Source organism: Bos indicus, chromosome 19, assembly GCF_029378745.1.
Source record: "Bos indicus isolate NIAB-ARS_2022 breed Sahiwal x Tharparkar chromosome 19, NIAB-ARS_B.indTharparkar_mat_pri_1.0, whole genome shotgun sequence".
Taxonomy (NCBI): domain Eukaryota; kingdom Metazoa; phylum Chordata; class Mammalia; order Artiodactyla; family Bovidae; genus Bos; species Bos indicus.
Genome location: NC_091778.1, coordinates 49,057,432 through 49,081,095, shown reverse-complemented (window position 1 = coordinate 49,081,095; position 23,664 = coordinate 49,057,432). Strand labels below are relative to the sequence as shown.

Sequence of the window (23,664 nt, the reverse complement as noted above, 5' to 3'; positions counted from 1 at the left end):
GTCAATCGGGTAGGGCCTCTTTGAGGAGCTTCTGCTCTGTCCCAATGGACTGTGCCCTCGGCCCTCTCAGACCCGGTTCAGGTACCAGGGGGCCAGTCTGGACATTGCCAGGCCGTCTCTCTCAAGCAGGGGAGGAGAGGAGGAGCCGAAGGGGTTGTTAAAGGCCTCAAACGGTCTTCTGCTGAAGGTTTCTTTCCCGATCTGACCATTGGACTGGACTCGGGCAATGGTATGGATAGACCTTTTGCCCATCCTTACCAAGTGCCCTCCAACTGAATCCCAGTGCCCATGCAGAACTAGTGGCAAGCCCATCCAGGACCTGGTACTGGCAGTGTAATAAACAAGGAATATGCAATGAGGTGCTTTCTTTAGAGGCCTGAGAGCTCTTGGCATACAGATACTGCTTGGGAAAAGAACAGATTTAAAACCACATATTAGCAAGTGACCACTGATAAAAGTGTCTGAGTACTGGTTGAAAATGAATACAATAGAATAAGCAGATGGGGATGGGGTGAGGTTTACTGAAAGAGCCTTCTTGGAGAGGAGTGGGAGGAGACCACTGTTCACTGAGCATCTTGGTGAGCTTGAAGCTTTGCAGAGGGTCCAACAGCCAGTTTGGAGCCATCCTTGGAGGGCAAGCACTCAATAGGGCATGCACCTTAGGCAAAGGCCGATGATGGAATCAGTGCAAGGGGCTGAGCTGGGAGGTGGGATAAATGATAAAGACCCTCAGATGCCATTTTGCACATCTAGATTTAACTGATGGACAACCAAGTTGTTAAGTAGTTAGACATGAAGGAAATATTCCAGTGAAAGAAACTTTACAACGGCGGGTGGGGGAGGGAGGACGGACAAGGAGGCTCAGTGAGAGTTTTGCTGGAGTCCAGGTGAGAGGCTTGGTTTCCTGGGCTGGTTGTACCTTTGCCATGCAGAGCCACAGTGCCTGATGCGGATCTCGTTGGCCACTGTGGCTGGGGGATGGGAGGGCTGCAAGTGTGGCCTCCTGGGGGGGGGGGGTGCTGAGTTGTCCTGGCTGGCCCCATGTCGGGGAGGGGGGCGGGTAGGCTGGCTGTGGAGGAAAGGTGGGGCTGTTTCTCATGGGCTCAGGGCATGGGGTGCTGAGCTCTGAGGAGAAATTTGGGCAGTGGGACACTCATTCACTCACTCCCTCACTCACTCAAACATTTTCCAAATCCCCACTGTGTGCCATGGCCTGTGCTGGCTACAGATGTTTCACTGTGTCCTGACCTTACAGAGCTGACAGCTAGTAATGGGGACAAATAAGGACATTACAGCAAGGCAAAGTAACAGCAGTGACGGAGACATCAAATGAGGGTGCTCTGGAGCCTGCGGTCAGAACAGAAAGTGCTCAGACTCTGCCAGAACTCAAGAAGACCTCTTGAAACCTGGACAGAGGTAGGCTCCATGGAGAGCTCGGCCCAGTCCTTCTGTACCCTGATCCCTGACTTCTGGGCTCAGATCTTTAATCTAGAGAGAGCCAGTCCCATCTCTTGGCCACCTTCCCGCTTGCTCAACTGCAGCCCTGATGCCTCCTCTGTGGTTTCTGGCTGTGATGTTACTTCCTCTCAAGGTTCCCCTAATTTCCGACAGACATTGATTTTCAGTCTCCCAGGGGGCCCCTGGGGCCTCAGTCCAAACTCAGTAAGTTCCCATACACTGGGTGTGGCACCCTTGTGTTAGACCCAGGCTGGAAAGAAAGGGCAAAGAGGGGCAGGAGCAGAGGCCTTCCCTTTCTCTTCCTAGGCTTGTCCCTAGAGCACTCATTCCCCAGTGTCCTCCTTAAAGCTCTCCCTCCCCATCCTCCCCTCCTCCACTGAGCCTGGAAAGGTGCTGTTTGCCCTGTGCTCAATCCCCAGGGCAACAGGCCAGGCAGCAGGTGTGTGTGTGTTGAACAAGGCCATCTCTGGAGTGGAGTGGCTGGAGATGAGCTTTGTTTAAATATTAAAGAAGTCAATCATTAATCAAGCCTGGCTGGGTGCCCAGCTACCCACTGTCTGCATTTTGGAGGGCCCGGTCTGGGGCCGGGATGGGCCATGGGGCAGTTTATAAGGCTCCTTGCATCTCAGACAGCTGACAGGCAGCTTCTGGGGGCTGCGTTATGCAGCCCAACACAGTGCCGGCCAGTATACAGAGTTCAGCGCTCATGAACTGACAGGATGTATAAGGAGTGTCTGGTTCTACGTGCATGCATTTTCTGAAGGCACTGAAGCAGTGTCCTGTTTCTAACTATGGCAGATACTCCTTGGGTATTGCAGCCTCTGTCCAGCCCCACAGTAGAATTTCTGAAGAAAACATCATGTGAAGAACCAGTTTTGGGGTGAGGGGCTGGTTTGGAGGGATCCACTAAAACTATGGATCCTGAACCCCAGGAGAAGGAAGCTGGTCTGGAACCCAGGGCAGACATGGAATCACACAGTCACCCATGCACATGGCCTCACATACATGAGTTCACAAACGCACAACTGCCCATATACCCAGATCTGCCACGGTTGCACCCAATAGCAGTTGGGTGCTATTCAGGCAAGCAGTCCCCTCCTCCACCGCCTCTCCATTTGGCCACCCTCCTCCTTCCCCTAAACCTCACCAGTTGCAGTGGTGTCTAGTCCCAGCTCCCCCATTCATCTCTCATCCACGGAGGCTTCCTGTTGTGCTGTGTGAAAATCCAAATGATGAGGCCAATGGAGCACAGCATCAGGAGGAGGCAGAGGCCCAGCAGCATCCACTGTCTCTTGACAACTTGGTGGGGCTCCATCGCTATGCCCAGAAAGCAGGTTTTCGATGCTGGCTTGATGGCGCTGGCATCCTGTGATCTGGGGCTCTGTGACCGGGTGCTCTGTGACCAGGTGTCTTGTGTACTGGTGTCTTGGGTCAGTGAGCTTTTTTCCATGGTGTACAGCCTGTGGCCCAGCAGCAGGACTGCCAGTAACATGACAAAGCTCAGGGCCAGCAACGTCCACTGCCAGGATTTGACCTGGTCAGAGTTCAGCTCCATCCCCAGGAATGCTGCCCTGCTTGTTTCTCTTTCTGTGGAAGACACAGGAAACACACAGAGCAGGTGAAGCTGGGGAGGGTGCCTCATGGTGACCAGAGGGGATCTGATGGCCACAGACATTTTCCCCCAGCCTCTGGCACCTGCCTTCCAAAAGTGAGGGCCTTGCCCTGGAAGGAGGATAGGAAAGAGGAGAAGGAGGAGGAGGAGGAGCAGCGGATGGCACAGGTAGGGCCATGTACCCCATGGAGCCCAGCAGTGGCTCCATGCAGGGTCAAGAGGTAAAATGCCCACCCTGTGCTCAGATCCACCCTGCAGTCTAGCCGGACAGTGGGCAAGGAAGCCTCCGAGCCAGTGGCTGGGGCATGGGCTGTGGTCTTGGCCGAGGCTGTATCAGGTGCAGACAGGGTCACACTGCAAGGTCCTTAATGGGCGAGGGGTGAAGGCTGAGCTGTGGTAGGGGCTGGCCCAGGGCAGGCTAGGGTCGGGCCTGGAGCTGAAACAGAGGTGGGATGAGGGTCAGATCATCAAACCTTCAAAGGAACAGCTGAAGTCTGGCCAGCCCAGTATCTCCCCCTGCCGCACGTTCTCAGTGACCAGCCAGTTCAGCAGGGGCTTGAAGTAGGTCATGAGGGCCTTTGTAGACACCTTGGTCTCCCCGGTCATCTTCTCCAGGACCTCTGGCCAGGGCTTGCTCGAGCCCAGCTTCAGGACATCCCTGGGAGGGTAAGTACGGCTGTGAGGGTGTGTGGGGGCATTGGCTGATGCTGCTGGGACCCCTCAGTATGCCCAACCCCACCTTTAGAGTCTGACTTTGCTAGCCAGACTCTCCCAACAGATGTTCAGCATAATGGATAAAATCACAAGCTCTGTATGGAAGAGGCCAACACAATACAGTAAAACAATTATCCTCCAGTTAAAAAAAAAGAAAAAGAAATCTCAAACTTTGAAATAATACTAACCTGTGTTTGAATCCTGACTCTGTGACTCAGCTGTGGGACCCTGGGCTGGTACTTAACCTTTCTGAATCTCAATTTCCATATCCATAAAATGGAGAAAATAACAGTACCTACCTCTTAGGGTGGTTGTGCTGACCAAATAGACACAATTCTGGGAGCATAATTAGGTAGGCAATAAATGTCTGATTACTATTATTATTATTACTAGTACTACCACCGTGAGGATTATTATTATCCTGGACTCAAATAAGCCTAAAGTCATGAAACACTCTTTCCCATGAGGTGCTCAGTGTCAGTAGAGAGACTGCTTTTCAGTCCCTTCCGGTCTCCCAGGGAGTGTTTGGGAGGATTAGTGAGATTGCAAGCGTGGGATGTGCTCTGTGCACTGCCTGCGGCACTGCAGAAATGTCAGCTGCCTCGAGGCTCATCAAGTGCTCCGTGGCAGGGGGTCTAGCCTTAGGCTTGGCCCATGCACTCAGGTAGGGGGACAGCTTGCGCTGCAGCCAGGGCTCCGGGCTCCTCCACCCCAGTGTCCCCTGCAGAGGCAGCAGAAGGTGTATGTGATACTTCTCAACCTGCTTCCCCGATCTGACCTGGAGAGGTGGGGCTGAGAGGCCCAGAGGCCTAGAGTATGAAATCTAGGCCATCAAGACTCAGGTTCAAGACCCAGCAGTGCTAGTTATGGGCTGCACAGCCACAGACGATCAACTTAACCTCTCTCAGCCTCAGCTCCTTCATCAGTAAAACCAGCCCCCATTAATTTCACTGTGGTGAGGATGAAGACACTCAATGGCAGCAAAGAGGGCTTTGTAGCTTGCAAAGTCTTATATACATTGCTTAATAAACAACTGGGAAAGAATAAGGTGGGGAAACTAAAGGTCAGTAGATCCATGCATGGCAGAGACCACTGGGGGAAAATGTAGTTAGGACCCTAGAGAAATGGAGGAGAAAAGTCATCAAGATAGAAAGGAAAAAACCAAAGGAAATCCCATAACTACATTTAGGTAAGAGGATTTTATCAAGTGGCAGGTACTGCAGAAAAGGAAGGACCTGGTGGGGTAAAGTCTCAACCACTGAGAGTCTGCCTTCTCAGAAGTAGTCCTTCAGGCTGGGTGGGACAAGAGTTTTGATGCAGGCAGCACGTGAGACTTGCGAAGGTGACAACTGGGCACTGCCTGGAGCCCTCAACTCCAGGGTGGCAGAAATGGGCCCATGGACAGGATCAGGTCCTCGTGGCTGCTTGGGTGAGGCAGGGGAATTTGGGAACTTGGACCAAGGCCACTTCTACCTTCTATTCTCAATGGCACCAACCTGGAGGCTGCCCCAGGGTGATCACACTTAGGAAGATGAGTCGAAAGTAGCAAAATCAAGTTTTAAACTCGATTAGGGAAAAGAGCAGCCAAGAATCTTGCCCTTCCCCTTCTCGCCTGCAAGTGCTTGCCTGCCCCATCCTTCCACAAAAGGCCTAGAGATGACTGGTGAGTCCTCGGCGTGCTTTGGTACCAAGTCAGACCCTGGGAGCCTTATATGTCCTGGGTGGAGAGGGGTAGGGAAATGAGAAAGACTGAGGTCAAATGTCTCACCGATCAAGTGGGATAAAGGCTCAGTCAAAAGTGAGTTGATGCTGGGCTTCCCTCATGGCTCACTGGTAAAGAATCTGCCTGCCAGTGCAAGAGACACGGGTTTGATCCCTGATCCGGGAAGATCCTCATGTGATGGAGCAACTAAGCCTGTGGGTCACAACTACTGAGCCCGTGCTCTAGGACACAGGAGCCACAACTGCTGAGTCCGCGTGTCACATCTACTGAAGCTTGAGCACTAGAGCCCAGGCTCTGCTACGAAAGAAACCATGGCAATGAGAAGCCCAATCACCACAACTTCAGAGTAGCCCCTCGCTCCCCACAACAGGAGAAATAGCCTGAGCAGCAATGAAGACTCAGCACAGCCAAAAATATAAAATTATTAAAAAAAAAAAAAAAAACCTTAAGAGTTCTCTTGAAAATATCCAATGAATATTAAAATGTATTAAAAAAAAAAAAACGGAAGTCTGCTATTTCTTGTACTCCTGCATTGAGGGACAGAGTTCCCTCCTTGGTCCCCTAGCAAGACCTCCTTCCCCTCTTTGCACGTTCACCAAATCCCTTTCCTGCTGCAGCAGCTCCTTTCTTGGCGTATGGTTATGGGTTTATCCTGTGGCCCATTGCCCCCTGCTGGACGCAGGGCAGGCTGGCACGTGCGCAGGTAAATGTTTGCTGAGTGAGTAAATGATGGGCAGCCAGAGACACGAACGCAGGGAGCCGAGAGGCCCCTTCTGTTCCACACATTCTGAGAAGCTCAAACCTGGGCAGTTGGCTAGAACAAATCCCAGGAGTATGAAAAGATGAAATAGCAAAAAGACTAGGGAGACAAGAAGGCATGTCAAGTGCAGCCCTCCTGGGAGCAAAGGCAAGGATTAGTCTCGCAACTCTGTCTGGCCTCGTGGGTACTGACAAGCTGCATGGTGGAATCACGAACGTGCTCATTACATTTCCAAAGGAGGCTAAATTATTGTGGATAATTATTAGGATACTAAATAGTGGCTTTGTTCATCCTCTGGGAAACCAGGAATAAACTCAACATGACCTTGACCGATTATGGTAATGGACCTACTGAAATCGGTTGAAATGCAATGAGAAAAATATTATGTCAGTGGGGCGGGCTCCATATCCCAGAGACTGGAGTGCTGATCCTGGGACCAGAGGACCCAGGTCTAGCTTCACCAGAACAGCATCCTTTATAACTGATGGAAGCAATAGGGTGGAAGATAATGTGTTCTGGAGTCACTTTGGGGTTCAAAGCATGATTCTGCCACTTCCTAGATCAGCAACATGAAATTATACTTCTCTGAGCTTCAGTTTCATCATTTATGAAATGTGGATAATAAAGTCCACTTTGCAAGTTATGAACTGCTAATGTGGAACACTGTAAGAGTGCTTGCTAGAGAGCCAGCCTGTGGAAGTAAAGGCTTCCAGCCCAGGTCAGCCTCTCACCCCACTCCAGGTTTCCTTCAGGGCCAGAAGCTTGCACCACAGAGGCAGGGATGGAAAGGATGGGCTAGACACCAAGAGCCGGGAAAAAAGACTGTGGGGAGGGGGTCAAAGTAGACCACAAGCTGATCAGAGTGGGCCAAGAGGCTGGTGCAAAAGCAGCCTGGATCAGCCCGGGAACTGGGTTCAGGCACCTCTGAGAAAAGACAGGCAAAGCAGAGTGCACCCCAGGGGGCATCAAGTGCGGCTGAGAAGCTAGGCAGGCACCTTGCAGGGAAAGAATAAGGGGATTCAGATGGAAGATGGAGGCAGAGGCGAGACCCCAACACTGGCTTCCCACCTGGGACAGTTCGATTTATTGACAACGTGAACAAGTGCGTGCATGCGTGTGTGTGCATGTTAGCAGGAGGGGCTAAACCATCTCTCTGACCACAGGGGCTACATAAGAGAAAACGGGCTTTGACTAACATAGGAGAGACCATGGTCTCTCAAACTCTGTAGTCTCTCATAGTCTGACAGAGGGAAGAACTTCCACTAGAACATAAGCTCTGCGCAGGGGACCTGGGGTGGAGCCAGGTGAGGAGAGGGGCCCAGGGCAGGCGTCCAGCAAGGTGGGGGAGGACAAGGAAAGGGGGAGGGCACTCACTCCAGGAGCTTCCCAGCCTCCTTGGAGTTATAGATGTCACAGCGGTGCAGCGGCCCCATGTGGCCCGAGGCCTTGCAGAGTGCTTCATGGAACTGGAATTGGAGCACGAGGCTGAGAAAGTACCTGGGGAGAGAAGGCGAGGCCGGCTGGGGGTGTGGCGGGGTGGGCTCGGGTCAGCGGTTACCATCAGGTAGGCTGGCCCTGGGATGTTGCAGGGTCTCTGCTTCCTAACCTTCTGGACTCATGCGCCCCTTCCCCCCTCCTGCTCACTTCTCGGGACAGCAGACACGCTTTTCCATCACGCTGCCCTCCGCAGGGGAGCTCATGTGAAAGCTCAGTGTGCTCAGGACAAGGCCCTCAGGAGGGTGTGCTGTCCGACGGGAGGAGGTGGGGAGGCGTGCAGGGGGAGGACATTTGGGTCTGGGGCCTTCCTGAAAATCCTCCACCTGGGTCCTGTGTCCCCTAACCCCCACCCCCTAGGCCGGTTCTGCTGGAGTGGCCCAGACCTTACCGTATGTAGGGCAAGCTGGCAGAGATGTGGAACTTGGCGCCTGGATCAAAGTCCTCCTCTGTCCGAGGGATGGGAGGGCACAGGCCCTGGTACTTCAACCTGGGGGTGGTGTTAAATCGGGGGCTTGAAAGTGCCACCTGGTAAGATTTCCAGAGCCCTTTTCCTTCTGGAGCATTTGCACAGCTATCACAGTGACTTGGCATGAAGAGGACACTTAATGCATTTTATTGATTAAATAAATGAGTTGAAAACACAGGGGATTGGGAATCAGAGAATTAAACAATTACAGGAGTTAACATCAAGCACGTCCTCTCTGCAGGAACCATGCTGAGTTCTCCACACAGGCTCCCTCAACACTATCCTGGCTCTGGGGACACGGGAGGGAACGGGCTAGGCAGGGTCCCTGCTTTCCTCCTACTGATGGGGGATGGCCATGGACCAACCAACCAAGTGGTTTCATCTGATAAGAAGTGCTGAGAAGAAAACACAGCACCATCCCTGCGGTATGGAGGAAAAGCGAGGCCTAGAGATCAGGGAGTTGGTAGCAGGACACGGCGGAGTCGCGGGCAGACCCCGGTAACTGCTGGCTTTGCCCCTCTGAGCTGTGTGACTGTGGGAAAGTTGATTGTTACTGAGCCGGGCTGTAAAGTGTTGTCTGTGAAATGGGCATAACGAGAGCCATCTTTGGGGTGGATGAAGTCTATGGAAAAGCTTGTCGTTTCATGTCAGCCCACTGGAGCCCTGCACAGTCCTCATGGGGAAGCTCCTCTCTCATCCACGAGGTTCTGTTCAAGGGCCAGGGAGTCGCCCCCTCCCTCAGCCTCTGGTTTCCATCACTCAGTCCAGATGGCTGGTGGGGGTGCCCTTGAAGGGGGCACAAGGTCAAGACTCTGCCAATCCCCCCAGTGAGGTCCAGTCCTGAATTTGGGGTGGGAGTCAGAGGGTGAGAGGACAAAGGGAGGGGCAGCCTGCTCTGCCATCCCTGGGTGGCAGGGTGATGGCAGGCTAGGCACCTGTAAAGGTTCAAGTCAGCCTAAGGGCCTGATGCAGAATTTGTGGGCCCTTTGGGAGCACCTGTGGCTGGCAGACCTGAGCTGGTGGGTCTGAGGATTGGTGGAGAAGGGGAAGCCTTGCCCATGCGCAATTATTATCCAAGCTAACAGCCAGGGGTCGGTGATGGGATGGACACGGGTGCCCCTCACTCAAGACTGATGCCGCCCGACTGCTGGGGGGCTCCTTCACTGCCAGTTCCGCCCACAGACAGGCCTGGGGACAGAGTAAGAGACAGCTGTGTGTGTCTGTGTATGTGTGTGTGTCGGGATAATAGGAAAGGGGGCAGTGGGCCTGCCCTTGTCATATAAAAACTCTCCACCAAAAGGAAAGAGCTCAGACCCCAAACACCCCCTCTGCTGGCCCCACTGGGAGGCAGAGAAGGGAGGGGAGGAGCAGGAAGGCCTGCCTGGTGGTCAGCATCCCATTCTTGGAGGGGCCCAAGTGCAACCACCATGCGAGCTTGCCGGCCTCCAGGGATCCCCCGAGGGGCTATGAGCCTGCTGAGTGCTGGAGCCGGATTCAACACAATCCCCCAAGACTCATGCGCCGGCCCTACCCACTTCAGCAGGGATGCTTTTGTCTGGTGACAACAGACGGCCAATGCCACCCCAGGGCTTCCCCATGGCCGCAGATTAGCAGCATCACACGCCCAGCTCTGCCCCCGGAGGTGAGACGGTGGTGCCCTTTGGTAGCAGGCGGTCCCCTTGAGGCTGCCCCCAAAGCCCACCCTAGTCCAGGTGTGGCCAGAGGGGCCCGAATGGCGATCCTCCCCACCTGAGGTTCCACCACTCCTGGTTGTACACATCCTTCTCGATGGTGCCGTCAAAGACCTTCCAGCGAAACAGGTCCATCAGGTAGGCGAAGGGGATGAAGGCGATCTTCTCCAGGGCAACGCTCATCAGGAAATTGACTTCCTCCTCTGGGGAAAGCAGTGGGGGCAGTCAGGAGGTGGCTCTGGTCCCGCCTCCCTTAGGCCTTGCCCGGGGTCCCCAGGCCTGGGATCCTCCTGGTCCCCATCACCTTTGTCCTGGTGCTGTTGGCTGAGCAGGCCTCTGTTGAGCAGGTGCTTGTGGGAAGAGGCTGAAAGGGTGACCACCGACCCCACGGCCTCCTCGAAGGCTGGGTTGGCGCCTGCGCGGAAGATCACCGAGAGGTTCTTGTATTGCAGGAAGTACTGGATGTGGCCCATCTGGTGGAAGATGGACAGCAGGTCTTCTATGGTCACTTCGGTGCACTTCTTTATCCTAGGGTTAAAGGGCAGGGGTCAAGGAGCATGGGGATGACCTGGGAAAAGGAGACATTTCCCTATTCAGGCTCTGTAAAAGGACTGGGTGGTTGGGCTGGAGACCAGCAGGGCCTTGTGCTCTTGGTACTCCAGGTGGCACATCCGAGCAGCGGCCAGACGCGTGGCTTTCACACTCATCTCCCCCAGGTGGCCGGCTCCCCGCCCCCCACCCCCCGGCTGCCACCCCGCTGAGACAGGCAGACAGGTGGAGAGCAGAAGGAGCAGAGGAAGGGGGTGATACCAGCCGCAGGGTGAGCACCTGAAGTCCTTCCCATTGTAGAAGTCCCAGGCGGACGCGTGGCACTCCACCTCCCGCCCGTCAGTTGGCCTTTCCATCATGGAGTTTTTCCAGAACTCAGGAGGGGTGGAAAGCAGCCCCATGGAGGTGAAGAATTTTTCAGCCTCTTGGAACATTTTCTCAGGCTTCCAGTGCTGTGGGGAAGAGGCAGAGTTTGGGGCCCCACCCGGGGGCTGTGGGGTGGGCAGGGCAGACCGGGGCCCGAACGCTGACCTGGCCTTGCATGATCTTCGTGATGTCCTCGGGGGGCTTCTCTGGGAAGGGCAGGGCCAGGTCTAAGATGTTGACCCAGGACTGAGCCCACATGTTCCCTGGAAGAGGAGGGGCAGGGTTAAGAGGAGGCGGGAGACCGTCTCTCCCCACCGACTGCGCGCCTGCTCGGGAGGCCTACTCCACCTGCCCGCCTCTGCTGCCAGCTGGGGCTTTACCCAGGACGTGGGCGGGGATGGGCCCCCTCAGGTCGATGAGCTCGGGCCCATAGAAGCGGTAGAGGGACCTGCGCACGTAGGCATGCAGGTTCAGGTAGAGCGGCTGCAGCTCCTGGAACAGCTGCTCCAGGTCTTCCTGCAGCGTGTCGGACTCGTACTTGGACCTCCACAAGGCCCCCATGTCTTGGTAACCTAGGACAGGGGAGGGGCTCAGGGGTGACCCCCACCCACCCTTCAGCCTGGCCTGGCTGGCAGGAAACCCAGGCACCTGCTAGGGAAGCCAACTGACCTCCTAGATCCTCAAGGTCTTTATCTGCCAAACAGGAAAAATACCCCCCACCAAGTCACCATCCGTAAAGGATGAGAGTGGGATGGACAGGCACTTAGCAAAGCACACACTGAGCATCCTCTGGGCCTGGGCAGACAGGGTCTGCTCCTCTCTCTCCACCTGGAGCCCCACCCACCAAGGCTGCCTTTCTTCAGATCCTCCCGAGGGCTTCTTGTTGCCCGGCTTGCTCCATCTTTCAGGCCTTGGATGAATGCCAGCAAGGCCCTCCCCGCCCACCTGGCTGAAACAGGGTCCCTTCTTCTCTCTCTGAAGCCCCATCCTTCCCAGCACTTATGGGTGGTGACTGGAAACGAGCGTCTGTCTCCCAGAGGCCTGTAAGCCCGGGGAAGGTGGGCACCTTCCCTGTTTTTCCACCTGTGCATCCTCAGACCCTCTCCAGCAACGGCACACCGCAGGAGTAGTGCTCAGTTGCTGTTTGTGGATCCACACGGATGAGTGAGCCAGCTCTGCACTCCCCAGCGGCAGGACTCAGGGTTCCTGTCTCCAGGTCCTACCCAGACTTGGCTTCACCCTTCCCAGCACTGCCCTGAACCCCCTGCAGGATGCAGTCTGCCCAGCTGGATGGGCTGGCAGGTGAGGGGTGAGGGGCCTCACCATTGAGATTCGCAGCCTTGTTGCTGAGCTGCACGTAGCGCTCAAAGGTCATGCGGAGCTGGCGACCCACAGCGTCCCGCCAGCCCTGCCAGGCCCACAGCAGCTCCTTCTGGTCTCGGGAGGTGGCCATGACTTCTTCGAGGTCTGTACCCAGAAAAGGAGCCGAGGTGGGACCTCACTCCAGCCGGCCCCCTGCCCTGTCCCGCCATGGGTAGCCCTCCCCAAGTGCAGCTGGGGCTGGGAGGAAGGTGGGAATCTGGAGGCTACTGGAACGGGCTGTGCTGAGACTCTGGGGTGGGTGGGGGTGGGCTTGGGTGCTCACCAGGCTCCAGGGGCAGGCAGGGCCCCTCATTCAGGCAGACCTGGGCCATGCTGTACGTGGTCTCCATGTAGGCCAGAATCTCGTTGTACTGGGGGGGACAGGTGTCACCCAGGGCAGGTCCGCAGCCATGGGCCCACCCCCAGCGCTAGTCCCATCAGCTGGGAGAGGCAGGCCTGGCCAAGGCATCGTCCCATCTTCCCACTAGCCTCTGCTCACCTCCCCCACCCACCCAGAGGAAGCTCTGGCTCTGCCTCTCCCAAACTCTTTCCAGCCCCAGGCGGCTCCCCACCCGGCGGCCTGCCCACCCCTGAGGTGGGGAGCATGTGCCTGGAGACCTGGGGGCTCGTCCATCACCTCCCGGAGCTCCTCCTTGGGCAGGGCCGCCTTGTCTACGTTCAGCAGCTTACTCAGCATGCGCTTCACGTCCGAGTCCTGGAAGTTGGCGATCTTAAACATGCGGGCCCGCGTGCCAAAGTACAGTGTGTGCTGGGACTTCTCCACGTCCTTGTACAGCTGGAAGGACGGTCACCATGTTTGTCGTGTGAGGGTGAAGGAGAGGGTGAGGGTGTCACATGGAACTCCAGGGCCCAGCCCCACAACCTCCTTCCAAAGCCCCTTTAAAGGGTTTGGAGTCATTGAAACTTTGCCAAAAGCAAGAAGGGAGGGAACCTGCCCGCTACAGGCAAGCAGGTGATATTTACAAGAGGAAAGAAGCTAGAGGTTCTAGCCCAGACAGCTTTCAGGGCTCCAGGAGGCCTGGAGCCTGACGTCTGTTCCGACATGTGCTTTGGGGCTTCCCTCTCTCATCTAGCTCTGGAAGAGTGGCAAAAGGTGTGATTCCTTGGCCCCCCAGCACCCCTGCACTGTGACTCCTGAGAAGAACAAAGGGAGAAGGGGCAGGGGCGGAAGTGGTGCCACACCATCTCCTCTTGATTTTTCTTTGTGATGTTGGTGACATAGTTCCAGGCGGCCGCCATGAACTGGTTCCATACAACCTGGGCTGTTCGCTCGTAAAACTCCAGGAAGGCCTTTGCCACAGTCTCATTGTAGAGCTGGTCTGCAGAGAAGGAGATGGGCGTCAATTGTCCTGGGAGAGGCCTGCCCCTGCCTGGTCCCTGGGTCTGATCCCACGCTCCTTCGGGTCCCAGCCCCACCTGAGTCCTGGTCACCCTGAGCCACGGCACAACAGAAGAGCACGAGGAGGGAAGGGCCAGGGCAAGTCCATCTTGTTCCCATGACCAAACGAACAGCAGAGCCGGAGGAGGCTGTGGCCCAATCACGGTCCAGCTCCATATTGTGACATCAGGGGCTAAAGGGTCAGCCGTGGAATGTCAGAAAGGGAAAGGCCCCGCCTAACTTCTGGCCCAACTGTCCCCATTTTACAGGTGAGGAGACTGAGGTCTAGAATGGTCTAGCAGTACCACCTTCACACCAGGTCAGTGGCAGAGCCAAAAGGACAACCAGGGCTCTTAATGTCTAGAGCAGAGCTTGTTCCACTCTTCTTGGTCACTTCTCCCTGGCGTTGGAGCCGCCCTTGATCTTGACCAGGGATTGATGAACCCCCTCCCTCCACAGGCTGGCATTACTTCTGAGCAGGTGAGTGGGAGGATGGATGAATGCACAGATGGAAGGAAAAGACCTCTCTGGGTCTCTGGATTCTGGAAGCACAGTTGTCTTTCTATGTTCTTCTGACTTGACCGCTTATGTTCACGTTTTTTGGCCTTTTTCTCTCTTGAGGGAAGTATGATCGACCCAGGGCTCCTCCTCTCTTTCACTGTCCTTACACCTGTTTCCCAAGGGAGAGCCCTAGACCATGAGTTTGCTGTCAGGAGGCACAGAAGGTAAGGGGCCATCTACCAGGATGAAAAAAAAAAAAAAGTACTTTTTGGTTGCTTGGTTATTATTTGGTTACTATTATCTTCACGCTATACATGTCACCCTCTGGACTTATTTATCTTGCAACAGGAAGTTTATACTTTTTGACTGCCTTCACCCATTTCACCCACCCACCCTTGCCTCTGGCATTCACCGTCTCTATATCTATGAGTTCAATTTTGTTTTGTTTTGTTTGGGGGTGTTTTTTTTTTTTTTTTTTTTACTGTTATTGTTGTGTGAGCTCAGTTGCTCAGTCATGTCTGACTCTTTGCGACCCTAGGGACTGTAGCCCCTCAGGCTAGTCCATATGGACTGTAGCTCCTCCAGCTATGGGATTTCCCTGGCAAGAATACTGGGGTGGGTTGCCATTTCCTCCTCCAGGGTATCTTCTCACTCAGGGATTGAACCCACATCTCCTGTGTCTCCTTCCTTGCAGGCAGATTCTTTACTGCTGAGCCACTGGGCAGGCTTTTGTATTTTAGATTCTGCATATAAATGAGATCGTACAGTATTTGCCCTTCTCTGTCTGACCTATTTCACTTAGCATAATGCTCTGAAGTTCCATCCATGTTGTTGCAAATGGCAAGCTTGCCTTCTTTTACATGGCAGAATAGTATTCCTGTGCATGTACATGCACATGTGTGTGTGTGTGTGTGTGTTACACTTTTAATTTCCATCAGTGGACACTTAGGCTGTTTCCATATCTCAGCTATTGTAAATAATGCTGCAATGAACATGGGAGTGCAGATATCAAGACTATAATTTCATTTTCTTTGGATACATACCCAGGAGTGGAATTGCTGTATTATATGGTAGTTCTTCAGGCACTCTATCAGATCTAATCCCTGCATCTATTTGTTACTTCCACTGTGTAATCGTAAGGTATTTGATTTAGGTCATACCTGAATGGTCTAGTGGTTTTCCCTATTTTTTTTAAGTCTGAATTTGGCAATAAGGAGTTCATGATCTGAGCCACAGTCAGCTCCTGGTCTTGTTTTTGCTGACTGTATAGAGCTTCTCCATCTTTGGCTGCAGAGAATATAATCAATCTGATTTCAGTATAGACCATCTGGTGATGTCCATGTGTAGAGTCTTCTCTTGTGTTGTTGGAAGAGGGTGGTTGCTATGACCAACGTGTTCTCTTGGCAAAACTCTATTAGCCTTTGCCCTACCTCATTCTGTACTCCAAGGCCAAATTTGCCTGTTACTCCAGGTGTTTCTTGACTCCCTACATTTGCATTCCAGTCCCCTATAAGGAAAACGACATCTTTTTGGGGTGTTAGTTCTAGAAGGTCTTGTAAGTCTTCACAGAACCATTCAACATCAGCTTTTTCAGCATTACTGGTAGTGATATTGAATGATTTGCCTTGGAAACGAACAGAGATCATTCTGTCATTTTTGAGATTGCATCCAAGTACTGCATTTCAGACTCTTGTCGACTATGATGGCTACTCCATTTCTTCTAAAGGATTCTTGCCCACAGTAGTAGAACTGTGAACTTCCAGATGTTCAAGCTGGATTTAGAAAAGGCAGAGGAACCACAGATCAAATTGCCAACATCCGTTGGATCATTGAAAAAGCAAGAGAGTTCTAGAAAAATATCTACTTCTGCTTCATTAACTATGCCAAAGCCTTTGTGTGGACCACAACAAAGTCTGGAAAATTCTTAAAGAGATGGGAATACCAGACCACCTGACCTGCCTCTTGAGAAATCTGTATGCAGTTCAGGAAGCAACAGTTAGAACTGGACATGGAACAACAGACTGGTTCCAAATAGGGAAATAGAGTACGTTAAGGCCATATATTGTCACCCTGCTTATTTAACTTATATGCAGAGTACATTATGAGAAATGCTGGGTTGGATGAAGCACAAGCGGGAATCAAGATTGCCAGGAGAAATATCTATAACCTTTGATATGCAGATGACACCACCCTTATGGCAGAAAGCGAAGAACTAAAAGAGCCTCTCGATGAAAGTGAAAGAAGAGAGTGAAAAAGTTGGCTTAAAACTCAATATTCAGAAAACTAAGATCATGGCATCTGGTCCCATCACTTCATGGCAAATAGATGGAGAAACAGTGGAAACAGTGACAGACTTTATTTTGGGGGGCTCCAAAATCACTGCAGCCATGAAATTAAAAGACACTTGCTCCTTGGAAGAAAAGCTATGACCAACCTAGACAGCATACAAGAAAGCACAGACATCAGTTTGCCGACAAAGGTCTGTCTAGTCAAAGCTATTGTTTTTCCAATAGTCATGTATGGATGTGAGAGTTGGACTATAAAGCCGAGCACTGAAGAATTGATGCTTTTGAACTGTGGTGTTGGAGAATACTCTTGAGAGTCCCTTGGACTGCAAGGAGATCCAACCAGTCCATCCTAAAGGAAATCAGTTCTGAATATTCATTGGAAGGACTGATGCTGAAGCTGAAACTCCAATACTTTGGCCACCTGATGAGAAGAACTGATTCATTGGAAAAGATCCTGATGCTGGGAAAGATTGAAAGCGGGAGGAGAAGGGGACAACAGAGGATAAGATAGTTGGATGGCATCACCGACTCAGTGGACATGAGTTTGAGTAAACTTCGGGAGTTGCCGATGGACAGGGAGGCCTAGCATGCTGCATTCCATGCGGTCACAAAGAGTCGGACACGACTGAACTGAACTGAGTAACTGAACTGAACTGAATTGAACTGATGGTAGGCTATTTTAAATTTTTTTTGAGAAACCTCCATACCGTTTTCCAAGTAGCTGCACCAATTTACATTCTCACCAACAGTGCACAAGGGTTCCCTTTTCTTCATTTCCTTGCTCTCACTTAACAGTTCTTGTCTTTTTGATAATAGCCATTCTAAAAGGTGGAGGTGATGTCTCATTGTGGTTTTGATTTGCATTTCCTTGATGACTAGTGAGGTTGTGTAACTTTTCATGTACTTCTTGGCCATCAGTAAATCTTCTTTGGAAAAAAGTCTATTCAGATCCTTGCCCATTTTTAAATCAAATTTTTCCTGTAGTTGTTTGGACTTCTATGAATTCTTCATGTATGTTTAATATTTAACCCTTTATCAGATAGTATACGATTTGCAAATATTTTCTCTGAGTCTGGGAGTTGCCTTTTCATTTTGTTGATGGCTTCTTTTGCTGTGCATCAGCTTTGTAGTTTGATGTAGAATCATTTGTTGAGTTTTGCTTTTGTTGCCTTTTTTAGTGTCAAATTAAAAAAAAATCTTGGCTAAGACTGATGTCTAGGAGCTTACTCTCTGTATTTTCTTCTAGGATTTTTATGGTTCCAGGCCTTACTTTGAAGCCTTTAATCCACTTTGAGTTGATTTTTGTCTGTGGTATAAGACAGGGGTCCAGTTTCATTCTTTTGCACGTGGCCATCCAGTTTTCTCAACACCACTTACTGAAGACGCTATCCTTCCCTCATTGTATATTCTTGACTTTTCTGTCATAAACATATTGACCATATATGTGTGGGGTTATTTCTGGGCTTTCTATTCTGTTCCATTGATCTATGTGTCTGTTTTTATGTCAGTACCAAACTGTTGTGTTTGTTGTAGCTTTGTAATAAAGTTTGAAATCAGGAAGTGTGATGTCTCCAGCTTAGTTCTTCTTTCTCGAGGTTGCTTTGGCTATTTGGGGTCAAATATAGTATTTTAAAAATGCAAAATACAGAGCTGAGATGGAAAGCAAGGAAAGGGACTATTCAGATGCCTGGGAGACAAGGAGGGCTCATGCAGCAGTGAGTGGGAGCCCATGTGAGCAATCAAAGTGCATCCATGTGCAAAGGGCTGCAGCATCAGCACCCACCTGAGAATAGTCAGCTACAGTGGAAGTAATGCCTCCATCAGGGGAGCCAGCAGATGGCTACTTTTCTAAAAGGACTCTGCAAGAAACAACCATGAAACCAACCCTGAGGACACCTTCACAACCTGCTGTGTGCCTGGGAAGGGCTCCCCTGTGGAAGGCTATTCCAGTGAAGATGGCTCATAGGTCAAGAATACCATGTACAAGAGGAAATCCAACGCAGTTAGTGTTAGTAATGACCTCCACCACTAAGCACTGTACAGGGGCTAGGGACCTTTTGAGGGCTTTTGGGATATGAATCCTCACAACAAACTACGAGGCAGGTACTGTGATCAATACATCCAGTTTATAGATGAGGAAAAGGAGGGACAGAGAGGTTGGGAAACTTGCTTATAGTCACACAGCTAGCAAACAGTGGAGGTGGGACTCAAATCCACATAGCTCGGCTGCAGAGTCTCTGCTAAACTCTGGACACAGGCATGGATTAGACCACAGCCAAGGAAGGACAGGCATTAGGGAAATCTGAAAGGGACTTAACTAGGCTTCACACCATCTGCAAAAATAAACTCAAAATGGATTACAGACCTAAACATAAGAACGCAGACTGTAAAACTCTTTGAAGAAATCATAGCGGAAAAGCTTCATGAACATTGGATTTGACAATAATTTCTTGGATATGCTACTAAAAGCATAGGCAACAAAAGAAAAAACAGGCAAACTGGGCCTCATGAAAATTAAGAGCTTCTGCACATCAAAGGACACGAACAACAGAGTAAAAAGGCAAGCAACAGGACTGGAGAAAATACTTGCAAATCCTAGATCTGATAAGTGACTAATAGCCAGAATATATAAAGAGCTCCCCAAACTCAACAGTGAAGAAACAACCAAGCCAATTCAAGGATGGGCAAAGGACTTCACTAGATATCCTTCTAAAGATTATCTCTAAATGGATCATAAGTACTTGAGAAGATGTCCAATACCACTAATCATTAGGGAAATACAAATCAAAATCTGAGATACCACTAGGATGGCTGTTACCAAAAAAATTCCAAAAAACAAAACACAGAAAACATCAAGTGATGGCTAACACATGCAGAAATTGGAACATTTGTGCACTGCTGCTGGTACTAAAATGGTGCAGCCATTGTGGAAAAGAGTATAGAATTACTTTGTGACCCAGGAATTTCAATTTGGGATGTGTACCCAAGAGAAGGGGACTCGAATAGATACGGTGATGGCTGCACAGTAATTGAATATACTCAATGCCACTGAACTGTATACTTCAAAACGGTTAAAATGGGGATTTCCCTGGCAGTCTAGTGGTTAAGACTCTGTGCTTCCAGTGCAGGGGGTATGGGTCTGATCCCTGGGCGGGGAACTAAGATCCCACATGCTGTGTCAAGCGCCCCCACCCCCTAAAAAAGGTCAGATGGTAAATGCTCGGTATATATTACAGCAATTTTTTAAAAATGCAGGTTTTTAAAAGTATAAGAGAAGGAACAGGATCTGTGAAGTAAGAATAAACTTTTGTGAAGACACGGGAGGTCTAGAACTAATAGAAGTGAAAAAAAAAAAGTATGGTTATTAAATTGGAAAAGTAGTCATCTCAATGCACAGGCTAAGACACAGCCAGGGAAATCACTTGGAGCACAGGACAGAGAGGGGGATGAGAAATACGAGCGGGAATGAGGAGACATAGAGGACAAAATAGGAGGCTCCCAGCAGGGCCTGGCAGGAGTCCCAGAGAAGAGACTGAAGAGGACGAGGAGATGACAGCTGAACGTCTCCAGAACTTAAAGCAGCCCAGGCCTGGAGGTGAACGAGCCCACTGCACTCCCAGTGGGAGGACATCCGATAGTACAGGAAGGAATCGTGAAGAATGTCTATCCAGCTCACAGTGAGCTGCTCTGGGCGGTTTTCTCCATCTCTTCAGGGAGGGGCTGGTCTAACTTTGCCCTTCCAGCTCTCTCGGGCTGAGACTCGAGGGGATGCTTGAAGTGGGAGGCAGTTATGAAGCAATCTTTATCAGGAGATGATGATCAGGAAACTAGGCACCAGGAATTTCTACATTGTCTCATCCGACCAATTGCAGCAATCATGAGAGGGTTCATAAGAACTATCATAGGAACCATCTCACAGGCGTGAAATTGGAGGCTCAAAAAATGGAAGTAAGTTGCTCAAGGTCAAGTTCAGAGGTAGGATTTGACTTAGGCCTAATCTGAAGCCAGTCGATTCCCTACAGAGTCAGAGTGGGCAGCCTGAGGCAGGGTGCGGAGATTGGACAAACCATCATCACTTCTGGCCCGCATGGATCAGAGCTGGTCCCTGAGGGGCAGCCTTGGGCAGGGCCCAGCTCTCAGGTCACTGGCAGAAAATGTCAGAATGGCCCCTCTTCCTGTTGTCACCACCCCCTCAGCTATCCCCTAGTTAGGCACGGCCTCACCTCGATCATCTGAGGAGGCAGAAACAGGAGTCTAAACGTTTTTAATATTTCAAAAGCCCTCGTGGATATAAGGCTGTTAAGTCTTCTTTGCAGCTCAGACCTTTTGAGTGCTGCCCACAGACTCTGACTGGCAGCAGGAACCCCTGAAGCTTGTAAAGATAGGAAGGGGGTCATATGACAATGACCTCTGTCTGCCAAACAGCTTTTGAAACATCAGGCTGAGGAGGGGGGGTCATTAAAGAAGACTTGGGTGGTAGAAGGCTTGGAACTATTTAGAGGCTATGTTTATAAATTCCACTGTCTCAAGTAATCATAAACTTCCACCCTCTTGCAAATCCGGAATACCTCAACTCCACATCCTGACCCATGGAATAGGCCTGCATGATTGCATCTACGTGCCCCCCAACACACACACACAAATACAATCACACACACACACACAGTCACAGGCACATAAACACAGATACACACAATCACAGACACAGGAACACACAGACACCAACACAGACACACATACTAACAGAGACACACAAACACACAGATACACACACACTGACACAACAGCAGCTAGAGACTGGCAGCGGGGCTGCAAAAGCTGTGGCACTAGAGGATACTAGGAGGACAGATACTAGGGTTGGGCCAAAGCCAAGAAAGGGCACAGGGCCAAGGGTCCTCCCAGGGGGGCCAGGCTTTGGCCAGGTTCTAGGTTTGGCATTTAAATATTAAGAAAAAGACAGTCTAGTCATGCTACCTGGAAAAAGGTTACACAGCTGTAAATACAGTGTGATCAGATTTAAAATATAGTGTTGAGAAAAAAAGGCTGGAAATATGTATACCAAATGTCAACAGTGCTTGTCTCTCAGTGTTGATATAAAAAAGGCTTTTCTTTACACATTTCTGTATTTTCTAGATTTTCTACAATAAACATCTAGATAAATGATTTTAAAATGTCCCTCAAAATGATACTCCCTCAAAACCAGGCTGGCCTCTGAGGAAGACTCGGGGTGAAGGCATGTGCTGGGGGCAGGGGCAGGGGTGGTCCCTGCAGTCAGTCCCTGCGTGGGCACCCCCTTCTGCCCGGCTAGGGCAAAGGGTGCTGACCCTGGGCCCTGTGGGCAGTACTCCGGTGGCTCTGAGCATGTGTGCGAGTGGACATGGAGCCGGGGCAGGCACCAGCCAGTTCTGTGCCTTCAGCCAGCAAGGCGCTCCCCCCGGGGACTGGAGGACAGCTGGGAGCCTTCAGTCCGGGGACTGGACCGTTTATGGGAATAGCGGGGGCAGGGCTCCAGCAGCCCGGAATGTCTGCTCCCTCTTTGCCGCCCAGAGCCCTCCTGGGCCAGTGCCCAGGCCTGGCCAGGCCTGCCTGCCACAGCAGGCCAGGGGCCAGCTGCCCGGGCTGGAGAGGGGACTGGCCTGGGCGCTGGGTGGTGCTGGGGCCAGAGCTCGGGGGCGTTTTCCAGCCTCTTCTTGGAAAGAGATGAAGACCCCCGAGAAGTGACGCCCTTGATTGGCAGGAAGCGAGGGAGCTTCCCCGTGAGGGACACAGACGCGGATGGGAAGGCAGGACCTTTAATTGTATCCACAGGGAGACGGGGAGAGGGTGCCACGTGAGGGAGACTCTGGGTCTCTGGGGACCGGGCGGGGCGGGGGGGGGCAGAGGCCACGATGGCCGGAGGTCCAGAGGACTGGCGGGGGGGGGGGGGGGGGCGGGGGCAGGAGGAGGAGGGGGCAGGAGGAGGGCGAGGGGCTGGGGTGAGCGTCAGGAGCAGCGCAGGGCCCCTCCCGGTCTCCTCTCAGGAGTGTCTCAGCTCCACCTCGGAGCCAAACTGGGGCCCGCGGTGGGGCCGGCGGAGGCTGTGGTGGCGGATGCTGAAGAGCCGCTGGGTGAGGCCCAGCGTGGCCACCAGCAGGGCGACGCCCAGGAAGAGCAGCACCCACTGGCCCACGCGGGCCTGCTGCTCCTCCAGGTTCAGGCCCAGGAAGTTGACGCGGCCGGAGCCCACGAAGGGGCCTTCCAGGCGAGCTGGGCGGGGAGGAACGAGAGCGGGTGCTGGGCCGGGCCGGGCACACCGCTGGCTCCCCAACCCTGAGCGCGGCGGCGGGACTCCAACCTGCCTTATCTTGGGAGGGCCCCAGCCCTGAGCGAGCCCTGGGGCTGCCCCGGGGCCCAGGGGGGTGGGTGGCGGTACCCGAGTTTGGCGTCCAGTTGTACTGAGGCCAGCCCAGCTTCTCCCCGTGCCGCCCGTTCTCCGTCACGAGCCAGTCCAGCAGCGGCTTGAAGTAGGTCATCATGGCGGCAGCCGACATGTTGGACTGGCCCGTGATCAGCCGCATGGCTTCGGGCCACGGCTGACTGAAGCCCAGCTTCATGGCATCCCTGGGGGAGCCCCAGGCGGGGAACCGAGTCAGAGGGACAGGCTGGGAGGCTCCCTGTCCCACCCCGTCCCAGTCTTACACCAGCGCTCTCTATCCCCGCCCCCAGCCTCCGCTCCCCACCCGGGACTGAGGGCCTGGGCAGGTCTGGGGCTTTGGGGAAAGGGTGACCCTGGCCGAGGCCATGGTAGATGTTCTGGGAAGAGCTCCACTGGGAAGTAGGTCATCGTGGGGAGGACAGGGGTCAGAGCAAGGCCAGAGGAGACTCACGCCAGGAGCTTCCCGGCCTCCTTGGACTGGTAGATGTCACACTTGTGCAGGGGGCCCTGGTGGCCCGCTGCCTGACACAGCGCCTGGTGGAACTGGAACTGGATGACAAAGCTGACAAAGTACCTGCAGGGGGGCAGGCGAGGCCTGGGGTGGGCGCTGGGGGCAGCGCCTTCGAGCCCCAGCCACCCTGCCTCCTGCTGCCTGCCATGGTGTCAGGGTGAGCCCGTCCTGGCCTGCAGAGTCATCAGGCCTCCTTCCCCGCCTCTCACCACAGAGCTGCCTCCACATGGAGCATCTTGGGAGAGACTCTTAGAGCTAGGGATGCTCATGGGTGAGGCCGAGTGGGGCAGAGCCCATCAGAGATGTGGCGGGCTGCTCTGGACACAGAAATGACATCTCTGTCCCTGAGGCG

At 52.6% G+C, this 23,664-nt stretch overlaps 2 protein-coding genes across 6 annotated transcripts in view; both read right to left on the bottom strand.

Annotated features, from left to right (window-relative positions):
- Positions 1-487: 487 nt before the first annotated feature.
- On the bottom strand, positions 488-13,803 carry LOC109573322 (angiotensin-converting enzyme-like protein Ace3). Of its 2 annotated transcripts, none has more exons than XM_070773745.1 (15): positions 13,636-13,803; positions 13,402-13,538; positions 12,836-12,994; positions 12,482-12,569; positions 12,160-12,303; positions 11,217-11,408; positions 11,002-11,099; positions 10,750-10,922; positions 10,226-10,449; positions 9,980-10,124; positions 8,153-8,251; positions 7,642-7,764; positions 3,544-3,728; positions 2,606-3,045; positions 488-700 (listed from the first exon to the last, which is right to left on the bottom strand). In XM_070773745.1, the coding sequence occupies exons 1-14, from the start codon at positions 13,772-13,774 to the stop codon at positions 2,621-2,623; spliced, it is 2,331 nt and encodes a 776-aa protein (XP_070629846.1). In that variant the 5' UTR covers positions 13,775-13,803; the 3' UTR covers positions 488-700; positions 2,606-2,620. The 2 variants fall into 2 exon arrangements, with proteins under 2 accessions (XP_070629846.1, XP_070629845.1); XM_070773744.1 differs by having other exon boundaries at positions 488-1,069; positions 13,636-13,802.
- Positions 13,804-22,162: 8,359 nt separating this feature from the next.
- The window catches only part of ACE (angiotensin I converting enzyme), a 40,214-nt gene continuing 38,712 nt past the window's right edge, over positions 22,163-23,664 (bottom strand). For all 4 annotated transcript variants that reach the window (XM_070773732.1, XM_070773733.1, XM_070773734.1 and 1 more), the window contains 3 exons: positions 23,253-23,375; positions 22,799-22,986; positions 22,163-22,632 (listed from right to left, as the gene is read on the bottom strand). In XM_070773732.1, the coding sequence (XP_070629833.1) occupies positions 22,403-22,632; positions 22,799-22,986; positions 23,253-23,375 (541 nt within the window). In that variant the 3' untranslated portion in view covers positions 22,163-22,402. The remainder of the gene's footprint in view (positions 22,633-22,798; positions 22,987-23,252; positions 23,376-23,664) is intronic.

Coding starts and splice junctions, on each gene's coding strand:
- LOC109573322 (XM_070773745.1), bottom strand. CDS start 13,774: ATGGAGCTGGACCGTGATTGGGCCACAGCCTCCTCCGGCTCTGCTGTT. Junction 11,100..11,216: donor CATCCCCGCCCACGTCCTGG/GTAAAGCCCCAG, acceptor CTCCTCTTCCAG/GGAACATGTGGGCTCAGTCC. Junction 10,125..10,225: donor CCAACAGCACCAGGACAAAG/GTGATGGGGACC, acceptor TGCTTTCCCCAG/AGGAGGAAGTCAATTTCCTG.